This window comes from Paramisgurnus dabryanus, chromosome 14, assembly GCF_030506205.2.
Source record: "Paramisgurnus dabryanus chromosome 14, PD_genome_1.1, whole genome shotgun sequence".
Taxonomy (NCBI): Eukaryota; Metazoa; Chordata; class Actinopteri; order Cypriniformes; family Cobitidae; genus Paramisgurnus; species Paramisgurnus dabryanus.
The window spans coordinates 30,763,258-30,788,762 of record NC_133350.1 but is presented as its reverse complement, the minus strand read 5'-3'; the positions used below and the strand labels follow the sequence as shown (position 1 = coordinate 30,788,762).

General features: G+C 36.4%; 2 protein-coding genes across 5 annotated transcripts in view; one reads left to right on the top strand and one right to left on the bottom strand.

Annotated features, from left to right (window-relative positions):
* pank4 (pantothenate kinase 4 (inactive)) overlaps window positions 1–16,562 on the bottom strand; it is a 31,461-nt gene extending 14,899 nt beyond the window's left edge. Inside the window, exons 1-10 of one of the 3 annotated variants that reach the window (XR_010521071.2) lie at window positions 16,412–16,562; window positions 15,917–15,999; window positions 14,493–14,701; window positions 14,205–14,388; window positions 13,982–14,074; window positions 13,719–13,872; window positions 9,876–10,057; window positions 9,701–9,782; window positions 9,332–9,432; window positions 38–193 (exon numbers count right to left, since the gene is read on the bottom strand). Coding sequence is in view for 2 of the 3 variants with exons in the window: in XM_073811752.1 (XP_073667853.1) it covers window positions 38–193; window positions 9,332–9,432; window positions 9,701–9,782; window positions 9,876–10,057; window positions 13,719–13,872; window positions 13,982–14,074; window positions 14,205–14,388; window positions 14,493–14,701; window positions 15,917–15,999; window positions 16,412–16,529 (1,362 nt within the window). In the remaining variant the exon portion in view is untranslated. The remainder of the gene's footprint in view (window positions 1–37; window positions 194–9,331; window positions 9,433–9,700; window positions 9,783–9,875; window positions 10,058–13,718; window positions 13,873–13,981; window positions 14,075–14,204; window positions 14,389–14,492; window positions 14,702–15,916; window positions 16,000–16,411) is intronic. The other 2 variants (XM_073811752.1, XM_073811754.1) reach the window with 2 other exon arrangements.
* Window positions 16,563–18,918: 2,356 nt separating this feature from the next.
* The window catches only part of rap1ab (RAP1A, member of RAS oncogene family b), a 29,454-nt gene continuing 22,867 nt past the window's right edge, over window positions 18,919–25,505 (top strand). Inside the window, exon 1 of one of the 2 annotated variants that reach the window (XM_065241995.2) lies at window positions 18,919–19,112. The gene's annotated coding sequence lies outside the window, so the exon portion shown is untranslated. The remainder of the gene's footprint in view (window positions 19,113–25,505) is intronic. The other variant, XM_065241991.2, reaches the window with a different exon arrangement.

The window sequence follows — 25,505 nt, the reverse complement described above, 5'->3', positions numbered from 1 at the left end:
GCAACCCCACATAAAGTACAAAAAGAAAAGTCCTTACCCCATCCAGTGCGTCTTCAAAGCAGTAAAGCCAGTACTCTCGGGCCAAACTGTCCTCAGTCAGGTCCACTGTGTCTGGGATATAAGATGATGGATCCTGGAGCAGGGGCAGGTTCACCAACTGTCTCTCCAGACGGTCCATCTCCAGCATGTCAAACTAGAGACAATCACGGAGCAAAACTGAGGGAAATACCCACAATGCACTAATGGCATTTATAGTTAGAAAAATTATATGTGAAATCATATTGAGAAATGAAATGCTTCTGCAGACATTTCGGTCACACCCTAAAAGTAAAAATAAAATAGACTAATCTTACTTATATTTCAAAAGAAACCAGGGGGCGTATTACAGGAAGATCGTATATTTAAGATATTTTCTGTTTGGTAACCATGATAATTTCAGTTAGGACCTCATTTAATGCAAAAAAATAAAATAATTGTACAGAAAAACGTTTCCTAAGTGCATTATCTTATCAGGGCTCGCAAAATTTCTAAATCCCTGGTACTCTTCAGTTTTAAGTACCCCAAAATGAATGCAAGTAGCCCAAATAAAAAATACATTACTTATAATGTAGAATATTGAGACTAAACATCGATTAAAACACATATAAAATAATCAAACAGCAACCTTCAAAACAAATATCTACTTCTAACTGAACTGAAATATCTATATATCTATTTTGAAATATCAACTGAAGTCACAGATAAAAAAATGCCACTCGACGCTGAGGGCATAGCAAAATGTATATACTTTAAATAAATAACTATGTACATTCTTGGGACATTTGCATTGTATTAATGTACAGTGAGTCTTTAGATATAAAATAAAGACTGATAAAGTAGTGTTTTATCATTTAAATCTGATAACATCCTATTCATGTTATAGAATGTTTGGGCATACCAACATGCGGCGCGGTGGCTTGTGATGTCATGCACGCGATCCAGTCATTTACATTCAGAGGTGGAAAGAGTACTGAAAATTTGTACTCAAGTACAAGTACAAGTAGTTGCTAAAATAATACTCAATTACAAGTAAAAGTACTGGTGTTAAAAATGTACTTAAGTAAAAGTACAAAGTACCCCTCTTAAAAACTACTCAAGTACAAATTACTTTTTAGCCGGTGATATTTATTGAATAAACATTAAATTCATTGAATGAAATCAGAAATATGAATGGATTAAAAACAGGCAATTTGTGTCTTATACGAATAAACACATAGTACAGGAATTTTGTCTGTTTAAAGAATGTTAAATGATTTTAACAGCACCTATTATTATTATTATTATTATTTCATATTGTTTCTTCATATAATTTTTATCAAGTTATAAAAATGGTCTAATGTTATTATTATTAATGAATTATGATGCACCATAAATAAGCTTGTTGGGTTATTTTATTTAAAAACAGATTTTTTTACATTAACTCATTCCCCGCCAGCCATTTTTCGAAAAGTTGCCCGCCAGCATTTTTTATGATTTTCACAAAAGTCTTACCAAATGCCTTCCAGGAAAATTTTCTTCTAAAAATATATAAACATACAAATATATCAAATGAAAGAACAGACACTCTACTTTCAAACAAACAATAAAAAAAGTGTAAAAACCGTTTCATCCTATTTTTTTCCCTGCTTATAAACTCTTAAATATTGGTATTTTTCTTTACAAATACACATTTTTTTTTTTTTTTAGCAAAAAGCTGAAACAATTGCATTTTTGTGAATGAATTTAGTTAGAGATCATATTCAGAACGAATATCAAACATAAAATTAGTAAATAACGTTTTGGCTTCAGTTTATCCATAAATTGGGTAAGTCCGCTATCTAGTGGACAATCGCGGTATTGCACATTAACATAAATTCTTCAGAAACACGTTTTTTAGGCAAATGTTTTTTTCTTAATTGACAAGACAACTCGTCAATGGCGGGTAAAAGAGTTAAAAAATATTATTGGACAAGAAAGCTTTGAAAAAGTACCCTACTAATATTTCAAAAGTTATCAGCATTTAGCACTGACATGTGTGTAATTTAGACAGGCTGTCAGTGCAGTTACACTGCTACGCCAGTGGGACGCGGCAACAGACGAATTTGATAAAAGAGTCCTTATTAGACTGTTTATTATTATAAGCTTAAAACACTGATTCAATATGAATAATATGTTGACAATGACATGAAATTTAACTTTGAGCGCCATTTTACAATGCTAAATCTTTTTTTACGGTCTATGTGCTCGTCAGTGACCTAGGTAACTGAAGCTCATGTTTCAAGTGATGTTTTCAGTCACATTATCGTGAGGTCTACCCAACATTAAAAACAAAAACGATCACATAAATATGGTTATAAGTCTTCTTACCATAATGTGCTTTTTGAGATTAGAGGCTGAAGTATTAAGCCGAAATCACTGCAGATGGCAAACAAAGTTTGCACGCTGTCTCCTTTCCTTCCTCTGTTTGTGAACAACTCCCAGGTGCGACATGGGCACTCATCATCCGGTATTTCTTCGGAATTTTTAATTAATTCAGCGTCCATAACGCCAAAGTTCTTTGACATTAAAACACTATACAACGTCACAGTGAAGGACGCGCGAGGATCGATTGAATACCTCGCCAGAGACCGGGCTTTTTTCCCGGTGTTGTGTCGAACTCAGTTCCCCCTATGTTTCCCTTTAGTGTAGTGCTTTTATAGCGTTTTCATCACGTTACATTTAGAAAGATTAAAGATTTGAATTGGTTATACTAAAAAGGCATAATATCATGTATTTTATAATACAATTTATTAAATATTTCATACATTTGACAGTTTTCTATTAGGGTATTTCTTTTAAAATATAGCCTGTCTTTTTCTTTTTTTCCTTTACTGGTTGTTTTAAAAATGTAATGTTTGCATACATAAATAAATATACATATAATATGATTCATACTGTAAAAATAATTGACTTACCATTAAGAACAATACAGATACATTACAGAAATGCACATATACATCTCAGTCAGTAGCCATTAAAACTTTAAATATATAAATAATAAAACCTATAACGTGATAAAAACGCCATAAAAACACTACACTGAAGGGAAAAATAGGGGGAACATAGGGGGAACAGACTTCGACACAACACCTGTCCAAATACAAGGGTTTTTATTGGCCCGCCCACGATCAATAATTTCTATTGGATATCCAAATGCTGTCAAAGATTTGAATATTAATTTAATTCAAATTCTACAAGTACTTAGTAACGAATGTGATTTTCAAAGTAGTGAAGTACATTACTTACCTTAATTTGTACTTAAGTACAAGGAAAATTACAGACTTAAAAATGTACTCATAAAAGTACAAGTACACGAAAAAACTACTTAATTACAGTAACGTGAGTAGTTGTAATTCGTTACTTCCACCTCTGTTTACATTAATCAGTGCCCTACACGCATTGTTGGTTGCTTAGTAACAGACCTAAAAGTTGATAGCCAAACATGATTAAGCAATTTAAGATTTCCTAGAGATGAGATGAGAATCCTAAATCAACCTTAATCCTAATTCATATTCTGTATTATTAATTTGCAAAAATCCTGATTTAACATATCATATCTCAAGTTAAGAAAAACAAAATTTCTGGAATACGCCCCCAGGTAAATAAACAATTTGTATCCCTTACAGTGCAATCAAAATGCCTTATTGGTTATATTTCACACAGTAGCAAGCATCAAACATTCAAGACTGTTAAGAGGGAACTTTATCCAGTAAAAAACATTTAGATTCATTTTATTTCTGTAGTCCAATCTGCTCTGTACCACTGATGAGTTTTTGTCACCAGCTTGCCAGATGTTTTTAAATGTACTTTTCCTTATTTTAGAATAGGGCAGCAAGATACATAAAATATTATCGCAATATGCATACAGCAATAATAACCGAATGAGTTTGATATCTCAAAAAGTCTGCACAGCAGAGAGAATGATGCTTTCTTTCCCCAAAATGAATGTGAAACGTATGTTGGATATATAATTTTCATTAAATATATTAATGCAATTTAAAATAAGCCTTCTATACCGCATTATTTAGAAAATAATCGCATCCCCTCCACAAATATCGTGCAGCCCTAATTATTAAGGTAATATAAGTGTTTATTATGTGCTTATTACAACATTCAGTGGTTTAACTGGCCAAAAATGAGCAGGCAAAAAACTCAGTGATAAAGATAAGAAAGACGGTTCAGCCGAGCGATTTGTGATGGATCAGCTGTGTGCTTCATACACTCACAAAAAGGAAGCATTTGTTACACAGTCATTAATTTCCATGGCAACACACGTACATCCACGGCAAGAAAATAACCCCCTGACACTCTTCTAATGTTTTCAGGAAAAAACGCTACCAACAGAAAGTATGAGCATTTATCAAAGCAAACTAAGTGCGTTCAGAGGAAACCACAAGAAAAGCTGTGATGGGAAAATACTTACTGAAAACTGAAGGAAAAGAAACAGATGAAGGAGATGGATTAAAAAGAAAAAAGAAAGCAATGAAAAGAAAGAAATGAAAACATTAAAGAGAAATCAAAAAGGCAATGAAGGATAAATAATAGCCGTCTTTTTATAAATGATCAGAATATAGAGGCTTAAGGCATTTTGCTCTAAGACACAAATCCAAAAGGCATTTTTCTTATGTGAATACAATCTACCTTGGCATTGACTAGGGCTGTAAAAATACATGAAAATGGCAAAAAAAAAAAAATAATAATAATTTCAAGTGATAAGACTGAATAAACTTAGAAAGTACGAGAAAGACACGACAATAATGTTGATAGGTATTTGTCTGCTGAATGAACAAGCACATAGAGCTATAGACTCTTCAGCGCTGCATCTCATGTCATAGATGAGAAGAGGAGTGTGTAACAAACACTCTCTAGAACAAATAAAATCCTACAATGACAACACATGCTTATATTAAACATAGAAATAAAGCATTTATTAACAAAAGTTAATAAACCGTTCTGATTTTCCTGTTATGCTCTTGTCAATGATAGGGCCGTCTCTTACTCAGAGGTGAAGCTACATTAAGTGGGGGCTCCAGGCTAATTTAATCAGTGAACCCTATTAAAATATTTTTTCTTAATATATCATCACTAACCAGACATATAATTATACAACATACAATAAGTAGTCAAAATACATCTAACAAACAATGTGTTTATTTTAATAAAAGTAAAAGACACAATAAAACAAAAGATTTGAGGTACAACATGTGCATCATTGCCGGTACCACCTTTTCCATTTCAGCCTGAATTAAAGGTACAATTTGTAGAATCCGCCGCTAGAGGGCACACGATCAAAACAATGAGTATGTTTACATGCACAGAATAAGCGGATAACTATCAAAAATCTGCTTATTACAGAAAACAGTTTTCATGCGTTTGCAAATCAATAAGCCGGCTATGCAGACAAATGCGTTTACATGGGACTTGGAGAATTATCAGTTTTCTTGCAGGCAGTGACGTCACCACCTATAGTAAACAATGGTCGTTCAAAAAGTCAACGGCATTTCTGTCTTAAGCTGTACTGTTGTATCTCTTCTTGTGTGTGCAGAACCTGTAAATGTAACATGAGCTTATATTTTAACAGTTTCTCTGCCAACTGCTTTTGTCGAGCGGAGACTTTTATGCGTTACTTTGCGTTAACTTCCGCGTGTGACGTTTATCTTTCATACGCGGAGACATGCGCACATGAACAAAACCGTGAGAAAGTCGGTTAAGGTGTTTACATGCCACGCGAAATCGGAGTAATGAGCAAAAAACTACCTGTGCCGATCGGTTTTTGCTTACGCCGTTTATGAGCTTTCCCCGATTAAAGAAAACCGTTTTACGTGTTTACATAACCCCACGTGTTATCAGTTTATTAAGCATAATCGGCGTAAGACTGTGCATGTAAACACACTCATTAATGTAGATCAGGGGTGCCCAATCTTACCCTGGCAATCGACTGTCCTGTAAAGTTCATCTTCAACCCAAATCAAATACACTTGAAGCAGCTAATCAAGGTAGGTGTGTTTGATTAGAGTTGGACCTGAACTCTGCAGGATAGTCGATCGCCAGAAGCAGGATTGGGCACCCCTGATGTAGATTAATAACGCTCTGAAGCATGGTGAAATGATGGGTTTGTTGTCTTTAACTTAACCGCTGATGGCCATCAATCAGAGGGGAATGAGAAATCATGTTGACAGATGAGGTAATCAAGTTTTATAAATGTTGCATTTGATATTGAGATTTATGACGATATAAAAAATTAAGGAAAAGGAAGTGCATTTTTCATCCAATGAGCTGTTATTGATGACAGACTACCTAATTCGAAGTGTAAATCCATTGTCATAAGGTGGCAGAAGCAGCATTAAAGTGCAATAGTAGTGACACAGCATGAGTCAAATGTAAACAAAGTACAAACTAGAGATGAAATAGTATACATTTTTTACATCACTATGTCACTACCACCAGTGTTGGGAGTAACGCATTACAAAATATAATATATTACAGTAATATATTAGTTTTTGCTGTAACGCAGTAATATAACGCATTACTAATAAAATTTTGGTAATATTTTACTCGTTACAGTCATAGTAACGAGCGCGTTACAACAATGCATTTCAAAAATAGACGTGTTATTTATTTTTATTTTTTTTACTAATGCGCGCGACCAGCATCCACACAGGAAAAAGCTGCGGGTAAAATAGTAATGGCTGCGTCCCAAACAGCATACTTCCATACTATATAGTAGGCGAAAAGCACTACTTCTCGTACTCTTTGCCTACTATATAGTATGGAAGTAGGCGGTTTGGGACGCAGCGTATGTCTGTTTCCAGGTGCTGTATGCAGCATGTTCATTTTTACTTTAATTTTGTATTTGACGCGTTTCTTAAATAGCCGAATCTGGGAAGTCCGCGGCTGTACTGTATAAGCATTGACTAAAGTGGTCGCAATCAGGTCCGGTAGCGCCGCATACGCAAAATTCTGCGAATGAGAGCACTAAGTAAAAGCAACAGAAAGTTTCTATCGGTCTCCTGTGCTGCTTGAACCTCAGAAGTAAAGAGACTTTTAGAAATCTTGCCAGTAAAATCCATTTCACCACACCAGCAATGACAAGGTAAGCTAACGTTGCTATGGTTACAGTCCATATACATAATAGATTGCTAGGCTATTCCTATGCTATCTACAGTTTTATTACAAACAGCAACCTAAACTACAACATAACATTAATGTAGACTTATTTAAATAGTACATTTAAACATCACTGTTTAAAGTTTTTACCAGCCTTTGTATGGGAGCCTATATTCATTGTTTGGCAAAAAGCAGTGTTCCTCTGTTTGTCTGTGTTTTATTAAGCAATTATATGTTAACCTACATGTAATCCTTATATTGTACTGAAATGAGCTGTATTCCTTGAGGCCTGATCCTCCAATAGCACTTTTTGATAAGTTGGGTCAACCCAGTGCATGCCAGGTTTGTGCTGTGAATCTGAATTAAAAGTGAATTAAAGAATAGAAATGAAAAGAGGTTGCGTGTCTTGCCATGTTATTAGTCTATAGGTTGCATTATAGTGGGCTCTAGCTTTATTGTGTTTGGTATGTGTACTATCATTTCCCAGACTTTTACCAGATCATTTGTCCATGTTTATGACTCTGACAGTCATTGTTACTGTTTTTTGCCATAAGTCTTCACTGTGCCTATTCAAAGCTCGAGGGCCAACACATAACTTCTAGATTTATAAGCATCAATAAACTACATTTTAACATTTTATAATGCCTAGTCTTACTTCTGTTATTTTGATGAAAGTAACTCAAAAGTAACGCAAAAGTAGTGTAACTCATTACAGTTCAGAGTCAGTAATATTGTAATGTAACTAATTACTTTCAAATTACAGTAATTTGTAATATATAATGTATTACACTTTGGAAGTAACTTGCCCAACACTGACTACCACAGATTTTCAGTAATTTTTCACAGATCCCAGTAACTTAAGTCATTAGCTAATAATTTAAAATTTTCATTTTAAAATTATTTTACATGTACATGCACTTATGTTTGCATAAACGTCAAATAAATAAAATTAACATTAATCATGGCACATTTGGGGTCGTGAGATAAATGTTAATCTAGTTCAGATAAAACACAAGTGAATAAATCTGATTTTCAGTCATCTGTCTGTGTCTACGGCCTGTTTGTTGTGAGAAATCGGGTGTACTTTAGGACCCAGTAGCGAACGATGCGCTCACGCCTCGCGGCAGTCGCGGAAGACACAACGGAGCTTTAAACTTATCAAAATAAATATTTTATTGGGAAATGAATAGAAAAGATTGATGGGTATCATTAAATATTAAGTATACGTGGGTCAGTAAAACTAGAATGTGAACATTTATGAAATTTTTTGGGATTTAAATTCAGTCAGAAAAGTAAGTTACTGTCATCACAGTGGTACATTGTTTTCCCTATATAACACAACTCCTTAACACTTCAGTTTAACAGTGACTAAAGTAATTTACAAAGCAATGCTCGGTTGAGTCATTAGCTTACTTTTTGGCCGCACATCACCCGCTGCTAGAAACTGCCCCTCGCTGCTCTTGCTCCGGGTGTTGTTGCTGTGTGCGTTAGGGAACGTAAATGCACTATACGATATCATTGATATCATGATATGACATTTTTTATCATGTAAAAAATTATACCGGTATAATCGTGAAACGTATGATATGGCACACCCCTAGCTGCTACAGTAACAAACTATGCAATACTGGATTTAGAGTAAGTGTCTGAAATTAAAAAATGTTCAGTATTCGGCCTTCGGATGAGTGTTTCATTTTATTCCTTTTAGTGCATACCTGATTTAAATTATAAAGACGTCTTTATGTTAGATTTAAAAAGTACAGCACTTCAATTGACTTGTACACAGGCATTTGACACATGTGCATTGCGACACTGCTGGCCTACATATACACTTCTCCTCTTTATGGTTAAAAAAATTCAGCCATATGTGTGCAGTTCACGGGTGATGCTGAAATTTGCGTCACGCACACTGTAAATTGGCCCTCATATACGCATAAAAAGTACCCCGGCTTTTAAGAGAAAACAAACCGTGCCAGCTACGTCATCATCACGTTGTGTGCACGCCTTGACACACCTAAACTTAAAATGCATAGGTTTTCCATTTGAATATGCATTTTGTGTTAAATTCAACAAATATTTAAAATCCGAAAAAAAAATTTTTACAGCCCTGGCACTGACAATATAAGATTTTAATGATCTAATGAAGCAGCATAGGTAACCGACTTACTGTTCCACTACGGGCCCGCTGCACAGGGTTCAGTTCTGGAGACACACTCATGAGACCAGAGCTACCTGCATAGTTCTCACCCCAACTATACTGGTTAGGATCTACACAAAGAAACGTAAAAAACATCAGCAAAACACACTATACTCACTGCTGCCATTAATACATAACATTTTTTACATGTACATAAGGTGGTTAAAAAAAATTTGTATGTTTTTGCATCAAATGAGATTGAGCACCTGTTGGCAGATGCGACTTAGTTTAATATTTTAGAATCTTTAAATGTTTGAATTTTATTTTAATGTTTAAGTGTATAACAAAGTCCTAATACTTTTAACACCACTGCATGTTACCAATCCATCAATAACTTACTGTCCTCCTCAGCACCCTTTAAGAAGGCCCCGATAGCACCCAGATAGCCTTCATGTCTCAAAAACAAAGCCTGCACCTCGCCCTAGAAACAAAAACAACACATTTCTCCTTATTTCTCCTTGACAATCTTGTTATTGATATTCAAAAGAATATGTAAAATTAGTAAGATGGACACCTTAGTGAAGAAGTTGATACTATAGGTAATCGTGTGCATTGTGACTGGGTGTCCTCGAATGAAGAATCCTCCGAAATAAACTCTGGTCAGGTTATGCAGTTTGGCATAAAGACAGGCCAGCTGTCCGATGTCATTGCTTATCATGTGCAGTAGGCTCTTCGCCATGTCCTCTTTGGAAAACTCTGTGCAATATATAATAAATATAATAAACAGATTAAATCTACCTCTTTTTTGGCACGCCGTAGATGGAGTACAGAAACATATAAAAAAACTTAAGACTTGGTTCAGAAAGTACACAGTTAGATTTGAAGAGATGTTACCCACGTAAATGCCACAGGCAAATGTGAAGGTGCAGCACATGAAATAACTAATAGGCCAGAGCTTCAACACAAACACTGGTAATATCTTTAACATGTTGAGTTATAGTCAATCACATTTTATTTTTGCCACATTACACAATGTTAAATAATGGGTAACTAATAAAAATGCTACAATGACGTTATTGGGCACATACGCCACCCTTATACAGAACATCATGTAAAAAATTTGCTATTAATATAAATAAGGGGACAATGCAATGCTCAATGCTACAATGACGTTATTGGGCACATACGCCACCCTTATACAGAACATCATGTAAAAAATTTGCTATTAATATAAATAAGGGGACAATGCAATGCTCAATAAGGCTGCTCTGGTGATGGAAATCCCAACTTCCAGTTACAAGAACCAATCATCAATCGATAAATAAAGACTGATGATTCTCTGTGGGAGGGGCTCTAAATGGGAAAGTGTGATTGCAAACCTGTGCAAATTTAAAGGAACAGTATGTAGGATTGTGGCCAAAACTGGTATTGCAATCACAAAACATGTGGCTAAAACTGGTACTGCAATCACATAACCGGTGGCCAATACACAAAATGACAACATAAACATCAGTTGAGGGCTGCAACTCCACTTTTTAAATGACAATATCCTGGCCAGACTACTTTTGTCAGTGATTTAAATATTTGAAATGAAAATGTTTTCTTAATGTCTAGTGACATATCAGGGCCATTTTATGATTAATCAATATACATTTCTTACATACTGTTCCTTTAAGTGCAATTTGAGCTTAACTCTTTTTTTTGCCAGCCAGCTCCAGCATTTTTTATGATTTTCACAAAAGTTTAATGCCTTCCTAAAAATTTTATTTTTATTAATATATAAACATACAATATATTAAATGAAAGAACAGATCCAGAAAAAAAAAGTTTCATAATGGCATTCTTGCGAAGAACTTTTGTTAGAGATCAGATTCAGACGCATCTGTATTTGAGTGCGCTTGGCCCACATCTAGATTTAAAATAAACGTTATCGCGTCTTGATACGAATGGCCTCTAGGAAAAAGATCTACAAATTGTAAATGTAATCATAGATTAAGTCATAGATGTAACAAAGAATCATCTATGAATCGTCATTATTCTTCGTCTATTGCAAGTTTCATATAAATGTGATGTCTTCTCAAGTAAAACAAAAATTGTAAAGTCCATTATATATTAGTTATCTTTTTTTGACACAAGGTAGGCCTATACCTTATCTATGATCCAAGTACTAAAACAATAAGATAACAATTTTTATTTTTCCATCTGTATCCCCTTCACACTTGATAAATCTTGTTTGTGTGTTGTACAGACAATTGAAATATATATGAGAAAATTTAATAATTTAATTAATTTTAATTTAATTTAATAATATTCAAATACCTTATTGTAGGGCTGCAGGATTATGCCAAAAATCATAATTGTTTAGGCTACTGTCTTTGAACTGAATTGGAAATTATATATTTAATAAATACAATGAATTGCAAGGCTGCAGAGAACAGTGAACTACTGCAGACTTATGTAGGCTACTGAGGATTTAATCATATTATTTTAATACAGTCAGTCGTGAACTAAAGTGGGCCGGTCTAAGACATAAAACTCCAGGGGTTAAAAAAATTAGTCCCACTCCTGCCCTGCCATTTCCCCACACACTCAATAAGAAGTGTCACTTGAAGCCCAGCATGAACGCCGTGTTAATTTTTCATTATACATGTTAATCTTTTGTTGAATTTAAGCAGTAGTTACGACATTAAAAAAAATGTTAACTAGTTAAAAAAATTAGTTTCAGAATTGTTTGTGTTTCTTACTTACTATAATTGTATTTTTATATTTGCCTTATATTGGCCGATCGGACACATTGCTTGCTGTCAGAAGCAGACCTCAGACAACAGTATAAAAAATTGTCAATGCTCTGTTTTGATGGGCAGGCCGCATTGAAGACTTAAAAGTAAACGTCCACTGCTATGACTTTCAACTCCACCTTCATTACATGTGGGGAATTTTTTTTAAAACAGCCAATGTGAAAAAAGGCAGCTGGAGGAATTGACCAGTATATGTTTGAGATGTAAGAGGTTTTAAGCACAAAAGATGATAAACATAAACGACAATGCGTATGGGTGAAGTAGCGCACAACAAATCTTTAAATGTGGCATGCCTAAAAAAACAACACAGTAAGCGTGCATCAGAATCTAAATTGCGGCTAGTTTGACCGCAGTAATAGATTAGATTAGATTCAACTTATTTGTCATAATTACACAATTTCAAGGCAACAAAATGCAGAAGTGTAATAGCAGTAAGTGCAGGATAAAACCAAGGATGCTCCAAAGTGGAAAGTCATATCACTAACTTTGTAAATTTCGAATGAACTTGTGGGTTCCTCTTATAAACACATAAACTTACGTACCACAGCTATATTTAAAAAATGCTTTGTTTGTCGAGTGTTGGACCTTTCTCACCCTATTCATTTAGCTTTTTTAGTAAATTGAAACAAATCTAACAATAGTGACACACATTACTAAAATATTTTACTCACATAAGATTGCTGCGCCCTTTCCTGTACTTATCCAATATTGATGGAGCAGCATTGCTTTTTAGTCGTAGTCTCTCTGCAAATCCAGCAACGACCTGTAGCTTGTTCGCTCAATGTTTTACACATGTGAGCTAGAACTTCTTTAAAAATAAACTTTAACCATACATTCCTAATATCAGATTCCAAGGGAAGGTTATGCAGGGACTGGGAAGGATATTTTGCAGTGTTCACCGACATGTTTGTTGTTTGGATGCCATCCGGTTTGTGCACACCAGAGGGCGGGGCTACAGAAGTAGACAGTAAGTGGAGGCGGTGTTTTAAAATCCATTACTATGTCATAACTAGGCACATTACAGAACCTGGTGTTTTCTGGGCTTGGTGTCAATAACAGTTGATATTTCAGTAACAAGGACGTTTAAAGGTTCTGAATCTTACAGGATGTTCGTTTAAATACGTTGAACTCATAACAAAAGCTCAAGTTAAAATATATTCCTTAATTCACCGCAACGGCCATAAAAACCCATTTCGTTCGACCACCAATAATCATGTACATTGAGGATGGCTTGAGGGTGAGTAAATCAAAGGGTAATTTTCATACGTCAGAGTATCCCTTTAAGTGCAAATTTGCTGATGAATCATGATTTCTGATTTTACTTGAAATAGACTAATATTTTAAGTTTAAAATTCAAAGTTCCAAAATAGTAAATGTAACCTTCCTTTGTCTTTTAAATTAGACTTTCAAAAGTTCAAAAACAGTAAAGGTCTCCTTGTTAAAATGTCCCACAGACATATCTTTGTGAAACAAAAGACCTTTGGCTTCATATTACATTAATACCGACACTGCCAACTGGGTAAAAGGTCAGATGACTCTTTCTAGGGAAGGAACATAGGATGTATAATAAACCGCAAGTTGTTACAACCAGGTGTGTGATTTTTACCCTCTTGCTTCACCTTTATCTGTGGTGGCAGATTTCCCAAAACTGCTTGCGATGAGGTCTCCAGTTAAGCCCAGGGAACCATAAGCACCTCCATAAATGTCTTTAACAAGCATATCCACATTTGTGTGCTGTCCTTTGGACGCTAACTGCAACAACTCATCAAACCTCTACGAAAGAGAATAGGGATGGGAATTTAAAGCAATTTAGACTATTAAAGTACTTGTAATTAAAGCGTAAACACTAAACATTTCTGTCAAAAAAAAAAAAAAACACTACCTTAGTTTTAGTGAGTAAAGCTCCAAGTCCCCAAAAAGTACCACCACCAATAGAACTTCCACCAATACGCTCAAACTTGTCCTCTGATTCCACCTTTAAAAACGGCATGAATGAGTCACATGGTCTGAAAACTCACACAGTACAAGTTCATTTTGTGTATATTGTTAAGGAGTCATGTAGGTCCTCCTACTGTATGCAAACTCCTGGTGCTGTATGGATATACCTTCACTATAGAGACTCCAGAGCCAATATTAATAAGCAGGTAGGGGAAGATATCTGGATGTGTATTCTGGAAACGGAATTCAGAGTCAGCATGTTTGGCATACACAAAAGCCTCATGTGGGATGTTCTTCAGGACAAAGTTACAGCCCTTAATCAGACAAGTCATCTCGTCCTCTTTGTCCACTCTGGAAAAGGACATTTGGGATACAGTTAACAACAAAACAATCACACACCAATATTACAGTCCTTAACATTTCACGTCTCCAATATGTTTTAAGACTCCACTTACTTAAGCTTTAACTTTTTCTCTATAAGGTCTTTGAACTTGTATGCCCCTCCACCAGTGGCTTTGATTACTTTGGTTTCTGTGTTGACCAGGTGGTCCTTTATAAAATCTAGGCAGGTTTCAATGTAGGCGTTCTCAAACTTAATAAAGTGGAGTCGAGCAGTGATCTCCTCCTGTACAGATATCTCATAAAGATGGTCTTCATCTGTCTCCTGGGAAACAGTAAAATGAAAATTATACCACTACATCAGCTAGTGAGATGACCAGACAAAGACTTTTTTAAAACAAAAACAAATCACATAGTTACATTTATCCTATAACAAATGTGACAGAGTATTATATTAAAATAAAATATTTTTAACAATAATTGTTGTTGCAATACATTTTTTTTTGTAATTTAAAGGACCAATTTTGCTGTTTTCACATGTGTACCTTCAAATGCAAATATACTACTGCTTTAGGTTAAAAATAGATCCAATTACTGTGAATACAGTCTGGGACAATAGTATCTTTAACCACATTTGTGCTACAACGTGCTAACAAACACATTTAGAAAAGCTTTTGGGTAAAGTTAACCAGTCAGTCAGTCAGTGGCCGTGGGCGGAGCTTTGTTTTTGTAATGTCACATTAACAAGAGAATCAAAACAGCATGTCTAATGAGACTGCTCTGGTTTAATGGAGACTTTTTACATTGTAAGGTTGTTGTGTTCACACACTGCCAACACACATTTATGTCCAAACACCTTGTAAAAATTGAATTTGCATAATATGGGCCCTAAAAATGCACAATATGTTATTTTTGAGAGGTTGTTAAACAACAACAATGGCGACAGCATGATGATGATATTAAAAAGCGTGGGGTTTTTCACCTTCAATGTCGATAGGAATCGAACCAACATTACTCGCAAATCATGTTCATGGATGACATGATTAAATCAAGTTTTAAATCAGTTACATTTTAATGTAAGCCCAGCGTGGCCAGCAAAGCAGCATGCTAAACGTTACTATTTCTGCATGTGGCACTGTGCAGATTGATCCGTGTATGCCATGAAACTATAGCGAGAGTACTCGAGAGCTCTCATAAAGCAGATCGATAGTGTCACATGAAATTTCTATAGCAGCAAAAGCGAAAACTGAGGATAACCCAGAAATCATAAACTTTGATTACAACGGCACATACTCTGAATTCAAACATTGTTGAAAACATTTGGAATAATGCAAGAACACTTGTGGAAAAAATATATAACACTGTGCTAGTAGTTTTTTTTTTTGGGGGGGGGGGATATTTATAGGAAAAATCTAACATATTGTAATGCATTTATCTATAATGTCAGAAGTGATTAAAGGTTATGCAATAGTTACTGAAAGTGAAAGACAAGCAATATTTTGCTCACATGTATACACCTGCTCAAATAAGAAACTCTTACCTTGTTTGAGTGATCAAACGACCTGACTTTGGCAACTTTGTGCTGAACAGTGGAGTAATAGGCCAGTTTTGTCAAAGAGCCACCTGTCAGATGGTAAGGCAGGTCAATTTTTTTTCTAGCTTTAAATTTGATAACAAAATTAACTAGCAAGTCTGCATGGCAATCATTGGGTTACGTTACATTTTACATTATTTTACACTATACTATTATTATTCATCTGTAAACCTTACAACACCTTAATAACACGTTAAAACAACTACAAACATGGCTGCGCTTGCAGACAAAGAAAATTGACAAAGAAACATCAACAAGCATCAATGACTGCATCGGTGTTTATGTTGCTATTTCATGAATGAACTGTCAGTTTAGCTGCACGCGCTAACAGTTTCGCGTACAGCCCTGCCCCCAAAAAAACTCCGAGGCGTGTAAACTCCACAAGTGACTGGGCTGCGATGCACACAGTTAACAAAAGTGCAAGTTTACGAGTGATGGTACCTATATCTATAGCGAACCTCTTGGCGTTCTCCAAATTACGGAAGATTTCATCCGGGGGGAGTGTTATGCTCTTATCCATGCTGTGAGATCCTCTGTCCGCCCCTCCAGACAGCGCCATCTTACTGCGATGAAGCAACCGCAAACTGCAACGCGACGTGAGAGGAAGCATGTGGCTGTGGTAAAACTTCAAAGTAAAAGTCATTAGAAATATTTCACATTTAAATTAGTTTTAAAACGAATTTGTATCCGTTGTTAAGCCTAAAACTAAAATGTTGCTCACTGAAAGAACGAGAAAGTGATTGAAATTAAAACCAGCCACAATATTGTTCGGTCATTAAACGTACCGAATTCAAATTTGCGTAGCCACAAATGCACCAAACTGCATTTATATCGGATTCATTTCCTTAAGCCTAAGTAGATAGTTTGTAAAACTATGTAACTTTTCATTAAAGTGTACTAAATACATGTGTTTTGATAGTATAGCTAGAAGGTAATTTGCAATGACATCGATGTTTAAAGGGGTGAATAAACAATCAACAATAATAAACATGTATCCCTGCTGAAAAAACAGCATCAAACCAGCATGGACCAGCATGGGAATTATGGTCTTTGCTGTTTTGATGCTGGTTTAGCTGGTGGTCACCAGTATACCTTCCATTGGAATATATGGGAATTAACAGGAATATATGTGAATTCACGGAAATTTATGGGAAGAAACTGGGAATTTAAAAAGTTTCAGAGTTGCATATAACAGGGAACTTAATTGTAGTTTAAAAAATCTTGCAGCATAATTTTGTTTATAACAAGAAGATTTTATGCAAATGTGGTTGAATTTATACCCTGCACATTTCTCATTCACATGCACACAAGCATGCCACAACCCCTCCATGTACTTGCATTCTTCCAAAACATGCATAGTTAATTTCTTGAATGTCAAACAAAATCACTAAAGGTGTATTCCCCTCCATTTTCCAGGCCTTGGCTACCACAGAAGCCACACTTGCTGCATTTTAACAGTTTAACTAGCAGATAGCTAGCTATCCAGTAAATCATGTAAATGTAAGCTAGCACTATTATAATAACTATAATAATGTTTATTATGCTTTTGTGTTCCTCAATTTTTTCTTTACTTACAATTAAATCAGTCAAGACCTAATTTTTAAAATGTGTATTACCTTACATGGCTGCTTATGACATAAACAAAATGTTAATTTATCAGATTTATCATAAAATTAAATTCCATATAACTCCTAAAATAATTATTATATATTATTATATAAACAAAGTGTACTTCTTACAATATATTTAAAATAAAACAGTTTTTCCCCGAGGGAAATGCCCATTCAAATTTAGAGAAACAGCTAATCATTTTAACAATCTTTTACAAAATGACAATACCAGAGTGTGAGATTTTTCTGGTTAATTTTTACATGATTCAAGTTTCTTGGTCACTTCAAATGTAAATCTTTTTACAATCTTTAATAGGGTATATTCTTTGAATAATTTGAAAGTTGCCTCTTTAATTCAATTTATTTTAAATTAACTGAGGTGAGTTGTAATGGTCACGGCTAAAGATTTGTAGGGCAAAATTAGATGGTTTAAAGAGCACCTATTGTCCAATTCACATTTTTAAATTTTCTTTTTTGTGTAAGTGTGTATTAGTACATGTTAACACACCCCAAAATAAACAATGACGCAAGTTATTGTCTCCAAATCTCTTTTTTGGACTACAACAAACACACGGATTGTAGGCAACAGTTTACTTTCTAGGATTGGTGATGTAGACAAGACCGACATGATCATAATTCCTCCCAGTTTAGACTAATGCCGCGTTCCAGGCAATCTGTAAACCGTAAATCACGACTTCAAAACCACGACTCACGACTCTGAACTGGGAGTACATCGACCTAGTACGAGTTCACGGGTGTGAAGTCACGGGTTTGACTGCTGTTCCAGTGCACTCTCACGGTTAGAAGGTTGGAAAAACACGGGTTACAGGCTGCTTAACGCTTACTCCCAGTTCAAAGTCGTAAGTCGTGGTTTTTGAAGTCGTGATTCGCGGGCTTAAAAACCTGCCTGGAACGCAGCATAACAACCTGCAATTTAATCCTGTCAGCATTGCATTGTGACCGAGTCTTTTAAACATGGTAAATAGCGTCACATTTCCAGCTGACCTCAGGTATTCAGGCCAATCACAATGTACAGATGATCTGGCTAATCAGGGACACAGAGCTTTTCAAATCAGTGCGTTTCAGGAATAGAGTGAAATCCGGAGCTACAAAAATGTACGGTAGGCCTATGTTATAAGTATGTATATAAATCCATTTACCAATACACGAAAGAACATTGTTTTTAGCAATGAAATAAGTGCTCTTTAAATTAAGGTTTGACCCAAATTTGACATCTAAAGCAAACCGTCCCGACATTTGTTTTTTGGGGTAGTCGCCAGCTTCCGCATGACACCGGAAGCTGTCACGAAATAGCGGCGGTATCTCGCGCTGAGGGAGTGACAGGCGCGTCACGTGACCGGCTCGGGAGGTCGCAGTGAGGGCAGCACGGCAGTGTCTTTCCGCCTTTTTTGTGTTAGCCGTAGGTGCTGTTTCGTGTAATGATCCAGTCCACTAAGGAGAAAGAGGATTGAGGTTGACTTCAGCTGTAAACAGCTCGAGTTTGTATTTTAATTATCGGGCGGTGTGTAAAGGTAGGTGGCTAAACGAGCGCGCGCTAACATGGGCTGTTTAGGACCGCTAATTTCCCTCAGAAATACATAAGGATCGATTTTAATTTTGGGTTAAGTTGAGTTGTATTTACATGTAACCACACAAATGTGCCTATCGTGACTAATGTCTGTAATACAAAGTTATTTTAAGTAACGTTAGTTTGGTCGGCTTCAACAGTTTTAGCTTATTAGCACTCATTTGACTGATAACAGCGAAAGCTGCCAACAATATTCATCATAACAGACTCTCTAAAAACTACTGATTTACGATCGGGGACGTTTATAAAACAGTATTGCGCTCATAGTTTCCCAGCTTAATAGTCTTTGAACGCAGAAGTTAAAATTACGACTGTATCGTACTGGTCATGTCAATTGTTTCAATTTAGAGTAAACATCAAGAGTAAATACAGTTTACCGAACAGTCCGTGTTTAAGTTGTAGAATAGTTCCGATTATAAATGAGAAATCGGAACGGAAAGATTTCACAGGTTTAGCAGAGATGAAACAATAATGTTCAGATGATCTTTATTATCATAGGTGGTATTGATCTAGTCTAGCCTAAACCGGAGTCATGTGTCAGTCACACTAGTAGCCTACAGATCAATTGGGTTTTGCTGATTAGACACACTAGTTTTTTTCCCGACAACTATGTTTAGCAAAGCAGTTTTCAGTTCCCTTTGCTAATCTTACTTTGAAATGATGTCTGGGTGAGGCTTCCTTTTTATTATTTCTGTGGGTTTTATGCTTTGTTTGCTGCTTGTTGTTTGCACCTGTTAAAACTTTATTTGTAGTTTTTGAATTAGTCTAACTTCTTGTTTAAAGTAGGCCAGATGTTCTTTGAATTTGTGGTTTTTAAAACATATAAGAAAGTTGGTTTAAAGTGAATTAGAAAAGGGGTGAGAAAGAAATGTGTTTTATTATGACAGATAAGACCTTGTCTTTTTCAATCTGACACTTACTGTTTTCTCTACTATTTACTAGTAACATTTTTATCAAGAACATCTGTTTAGTTAGCAGACACTTGAATCCACTCTGGTCTAACATGAGCTTTTCTCCCATCCTACTAATCTTTCACTTCTCGTCAGACTTGATGATGTTTCTTAAACTAAGTTTTAATGCATGACAATAGATCTTTTAAACAGAATCACAAGCGTTGCTATAACGTTTCTCGTCTGATTGCGTCACATCTCCACATCTCCAGGCAGGTGCCTGATAATGAACATTCATTTCTTCATGTTAAGAAACGGAAGTCTGACCACATTTCTAGAAATGATGCTGCTGGTTAAGTTGAACTGCAACTTTAGCTGTTTCTCATCCTGACTCTTCAGTATTGTGAGTTAACTTGAAATGGCATTCTCAGGAGACAGCAGTAGATTTCGGGTGATTGCCTTTTAAGTGTTAAGAGTTTGTCATTCAGATGACATTTTTGCCCAGTTCAAAGGATGTGATTTTACGTAGTCTGTTTCTGGTGAGCTTACATTACTAAGCATCAGTGATGTTTTACTTTTAATGTCATTTAGGTCAGAGTGGTTTTGTGGCTTTCTTTCAACGTTTTTGTCAATCAGTGAAGACCAAACCATTTCATTGTTGACTGCATACAGTGGTCACAGTATTGTAGCTTCACTCCAGTTGCCCCCATACTTTTATTTAGGTTTTGGTTTAAGCCTGTGGCGCAGTTTGGAGCTAATATTAGAATGCTGAATTTGAAAAGCCATTGCCCAGTTCCCATTGGAGACTGGCTTGATAATTCCGGACTCTGGATTTAGTTTTTGTTGGTGTCTCGCTGCTGACTAGGTTCTTCTTGATGGCTACAATCAGAGTGATTTTTGTTCAGTCACTAATATCAATGAAAGCGTACCTTAAGATGGTTTATGCAAAAATTGTTGACGAGGATGGACAGTTAAAGACGTTTGTGGTACAGTCAGTCTGTTTCCTGTATGAGTAACAATGTTAAGGAGCATGAAACTGTTTAAAACTGTAACTGAGTTGATGAACAATAATGAAAGCAGGGCAGTACTGGTGACTTGTAGAAAGCCATGGTTTTTACAAAGTGTCATTAGACTTGTTGCTATTTGCTGTGCAACAGCACAAACACAATGTTAGACATCTTTGCTTTTAAGGGCCCATTAGACCACATTGGACATATTAAGGCCTGACCGATATGTTGTTGTTTTTTTTGACATACAGATATTAGGGAGTATTATACTACAGGGGCCGGTTGCACCAGCCGGACGTAAAAACGTTGGGTGTAAGCCCTACGTCTTGCTTAGCTACGTCTGACGTTGTAAAAAATTTTTACGCCTGTTGCACCATCTGAAACTACGACCAGTCCAGCTAGAGGTCAACCGATTTATCGGCCGGCCGATTAATTGGCCGATTATTGGCATATTTAAAAAAATCGGCTTTGGCCGATTTTGCTGCAAAAATAGGCTGATTAATAGTAGGGCTGTGCAAAAAATCGACTGCGATTATCATGCGCGTGTCATCAGTAAAGCCGGTTCCGTGATTAGAAGTAAATCGCCATCAGCTGCTTTCAGATGGAGCGGCATTTATTACACAGACCCGTAGTTCACCGAGAAGCTAGGCAAAATCGCATAGAAAATCGGAATCGATTTTCCTCGATTATGAACCCGATTTTGCCTAGCTTCTCGGTGAACTACGGGTCTGTGTAATAAATGCCGCTCCATCTGAAAGCGGCTGATGGCGATTTAATACTAATCATCGAACCGGCTTTACTGATGACACGCGCATGATAATCGCAGTCGATTTTTCTAATTAATAGGCAGGCGCATCTGCGGGCACCTAAGCGTTGTTGTAGAACTCGTGACGCTGCCCTCTTGCTGCAAGCAGATCGCTCCCGTCCCGTGTGTGTGCAGCCATGCCTTGTTCACAAACAGCTTTAGTAAATGATGGCAAGATCGCGCAAATTAAGCAGCCAGTACAACAGCGCGACGGGCTTATGTCTCACTGTGCACTGTCCGTGCAAAGATTAGGCTCATTTTATGTGATTAATGAGTGATGATGAGTTTTGTTTGCGTGACAGAGAGAGCAGAGCCGCGCGTGCACGCTTTCTATCTTTAAACAGTCTCCCTGCTTTTATTACTCAAAACAAAACTGACTCGATGGCGAAAGGTCGGAAGACCAAATCATATCCACCGAGGAAATGTTTTTCGTGTTGTTACAGTAACACCTTGTTTACAGTTTTGCGCTGCTCAGCCTGGATTAGAACACAGCGCGTCCGATTCGCAAACTGACTCCTTTGAACGGATTCGTTTGAATGAACGGTTAAAACAACAGATCTGTCCCAACACTAAACTCACAAGACGTCACTGTCAGCACAATCAGTCACTTATAGCGCCTCAGAAATGAGAATGTAAATGTGTTTAGAAAGATTTGCCCTAAATAACAGTCTCAACTAAAAAACATAGACATTTACTATGTTAACTTTATGATGAATAAATAATTTATCAGGTCTACCAAATAAGGATTTTATCCTACAAAGCAATAAAAGCCATGGTAAAAAACTGATCAAAGATGATGACAGCAGTGTCGGGTAATATCTGTGTCTGATAAATGCATGGTGCAGAGGAGGTTGTAAAACTCTTCAGAAAGACCAGTCATAATTTTTTTAAATACTTTGACTTAAATAGTGACATTTTTACATTTAAAATATCTGCTAATGATGAGAACATTTTGATTATTATGTACATATAGAAAATCGGCCAAACATATCGGCCATCGGCTGCCCTGATTTCTAAAAATCTGCATCGGCCAGAGAAAAAGCCATTTCGGTCGACCTCTAGTCGCAGCTACGATCAGCGTAGACAATGCGCTTCCTCGCCTATGCGTTTAACTGCAGCGATATTGACTCGCTATTCATGTTTACTATGATTAAAAACTTACACTTACTGCTACCAGCTACTAGATGACAAATAAGAGCTTTCCCTCCTCACGTTTACCAATGCGTAGGGTTGTGCCGATGGACGATGTCATCCGCTGCGAGTCGACATACACTAACTCTCTTCTGTAGACTATAGTTTACCTAAAATCTTTGCAGGAATTGCTCTATAAATTAAATTGAAATATAACTAATGCATATATGCTATTTTAAATACTGTAGCCTATGCCTGAGACGTGATGTGTGTTAGTCTGTGAAAATATCCTGTCAGGCATTTGATCTTGACATTGTTAGAATCTTGCCTTTTGACATGTTGTACATTTAACTTAAAACGAAATTAAACGAAAGATTTTAATAAGTTCTCTACTGTGTCTTTGTAAATATTTATGTATCTTTGCCATGCATGAAAGCACACTGCTCGCCGCTCGCGTATCCTGTGTATTAGATGCGCCAATGTCTCGTCACATTTAATTATTTCAATTTTTGCCATAGAAACAAGTCAAGACTTTATTCTTACGCCTACCCTTGAGTAGACGTAAGATTTAGTCTCAGACGTGCGCTACGCCTAGATGGTGCAACAAGTGTAAATTCTATGCCGGATGTTAAGCGCATTTTAGTCTTACAACTAGTCGCATTAATTATCGAGGACGTATCGCCTGCGATAATTAATGCGATTTGGCCCAGCTTGTCAGTAAAGTATGGCTCTGTGTAGTAAATGCAGCTCTATCTGAAAGCATATGCGACCAAAATTTAATCTCTGCGACCTTAAAATATATTTGGGAGCATTTGTGCGACTGCCTATTTTGTTGTGGTGTGACTTGATTTAGATTGTGTATGCTGTGTGCTGTTCCAGGTTCAGCATTCTCTCCAACATTACATAACCAATCAAATTTCACCTTTAAGTTCTTGCGTTTAATGAAGAGCGCAGATTGGCTAATATGAATGTCAATCATTCCTTGTTGCCGTGCTACATTGGTACGCAAAGCGCGAAAATGTGAAAAAACTAGAGATCGACAGATACTCATTTTTTTAAACCGATAACAAATATCGGCAATTCTCTCGTTTATCGGTCAATCTGATATTACAAAACCGATATCTGATCATCGGAAAATGCTCAAATATCGGAAAACAGATATATCGGTCGATCTCTAGAAAAAACGAACCGCGAGCATGAAGAGAATGAGAACGAGGCGACTACAGCCAATGTTACTACTGTATTAATTCATAACGACGGTCCGGATTTAAATGCAACTTCACCACCGGAAAATAAGGCTTAAAGTTAAACCTTTCGAAGAGAGGCTTAAAGATTACGAGTGGCTCCGCTATGAAAATGACTCGATGTTACTGTGTTTACTGTAAATCCTGTGAAACGGAGGTCCAGTTGTGGTGTTTAATTTTTAATAAAATAAATCTATTAACTTATACATTGTAGTTGTGGTGCTTCATTATTTTTGGATGAGTGCGCCTACATTTTTGCTGGTGCTCCTAACTCTTTAAAGTTGGGAGCACCAGTGCTACCAAATAAAAAAGATAATTTTGAACCCTGTGTATGATATGAACTATACACAAAAGTCATTGTTAGTCATAATTTACTGTCTTCCATCCTGTGTTCAAGGGCTTCTAGAGAAAAAACAGCTTTCAGCACAAGGGGGAGGGACGTCCATTAAACATATATAGGGGTTTATTATGTGGGGGTGTCTGATTATTGTTATTTAATAACTAGGTTTCAGTACTTACATACACACAAATAGCCTATTGTCACGGGTGCAATCTTCTTAAACATGCAGCCATTAATTTAAGCGTGTCATGCACAGGTGCTCTGATATTTATTGCATGCCATGGAACGGTACCAACTCACTCACTGCGCAAATAACAAAATCTCAAGTGCAAGGAAATCTCACAGCCACGCTTATTACATTATTCAGGTGCAAGAAGGTGTTTGGGCCGGGAACACGAAATGCGCGTTGGTGATGATTAGGGATGTCACGGTACCAAAAATCTAGTAGTCTGTACCAATACCACAAAAATTACACGGTACTCGGTACCTAAGTCGGTACCACAGTAGGGATGTTCACATTGACCGTTTAACCGTTAACCGAAGGTAAGAAATTATGACCAATTAACATTATCAGTTAAAATAAAAAATATTTGTTAATACATGGTGTGTGTCGTCATGAGCCGACAGACATTTCGCCACTTTTCTATCTTTAATTTGTGAATGTCCTGTAAATGACACAAATGATTGCTGCCCTGACGGTCTGATAAAGTAATCATTTGTATGAGAAATCATTTGTATGCGTGTTTGGAAGCTGAACGGAGACGCGCGCGTGTCCGCGCAAGATGACGCGGTCCGTCTGCGCACATCCGGACAGACGTTCGCTGATGGCCTCTGACCCTAACCATAAACATCTAGCTCTTTTTGGACAAACGGAGAAAGACGACGCAAAACCAAAACTTTCTGAAAAGCGTCCGGCTTTA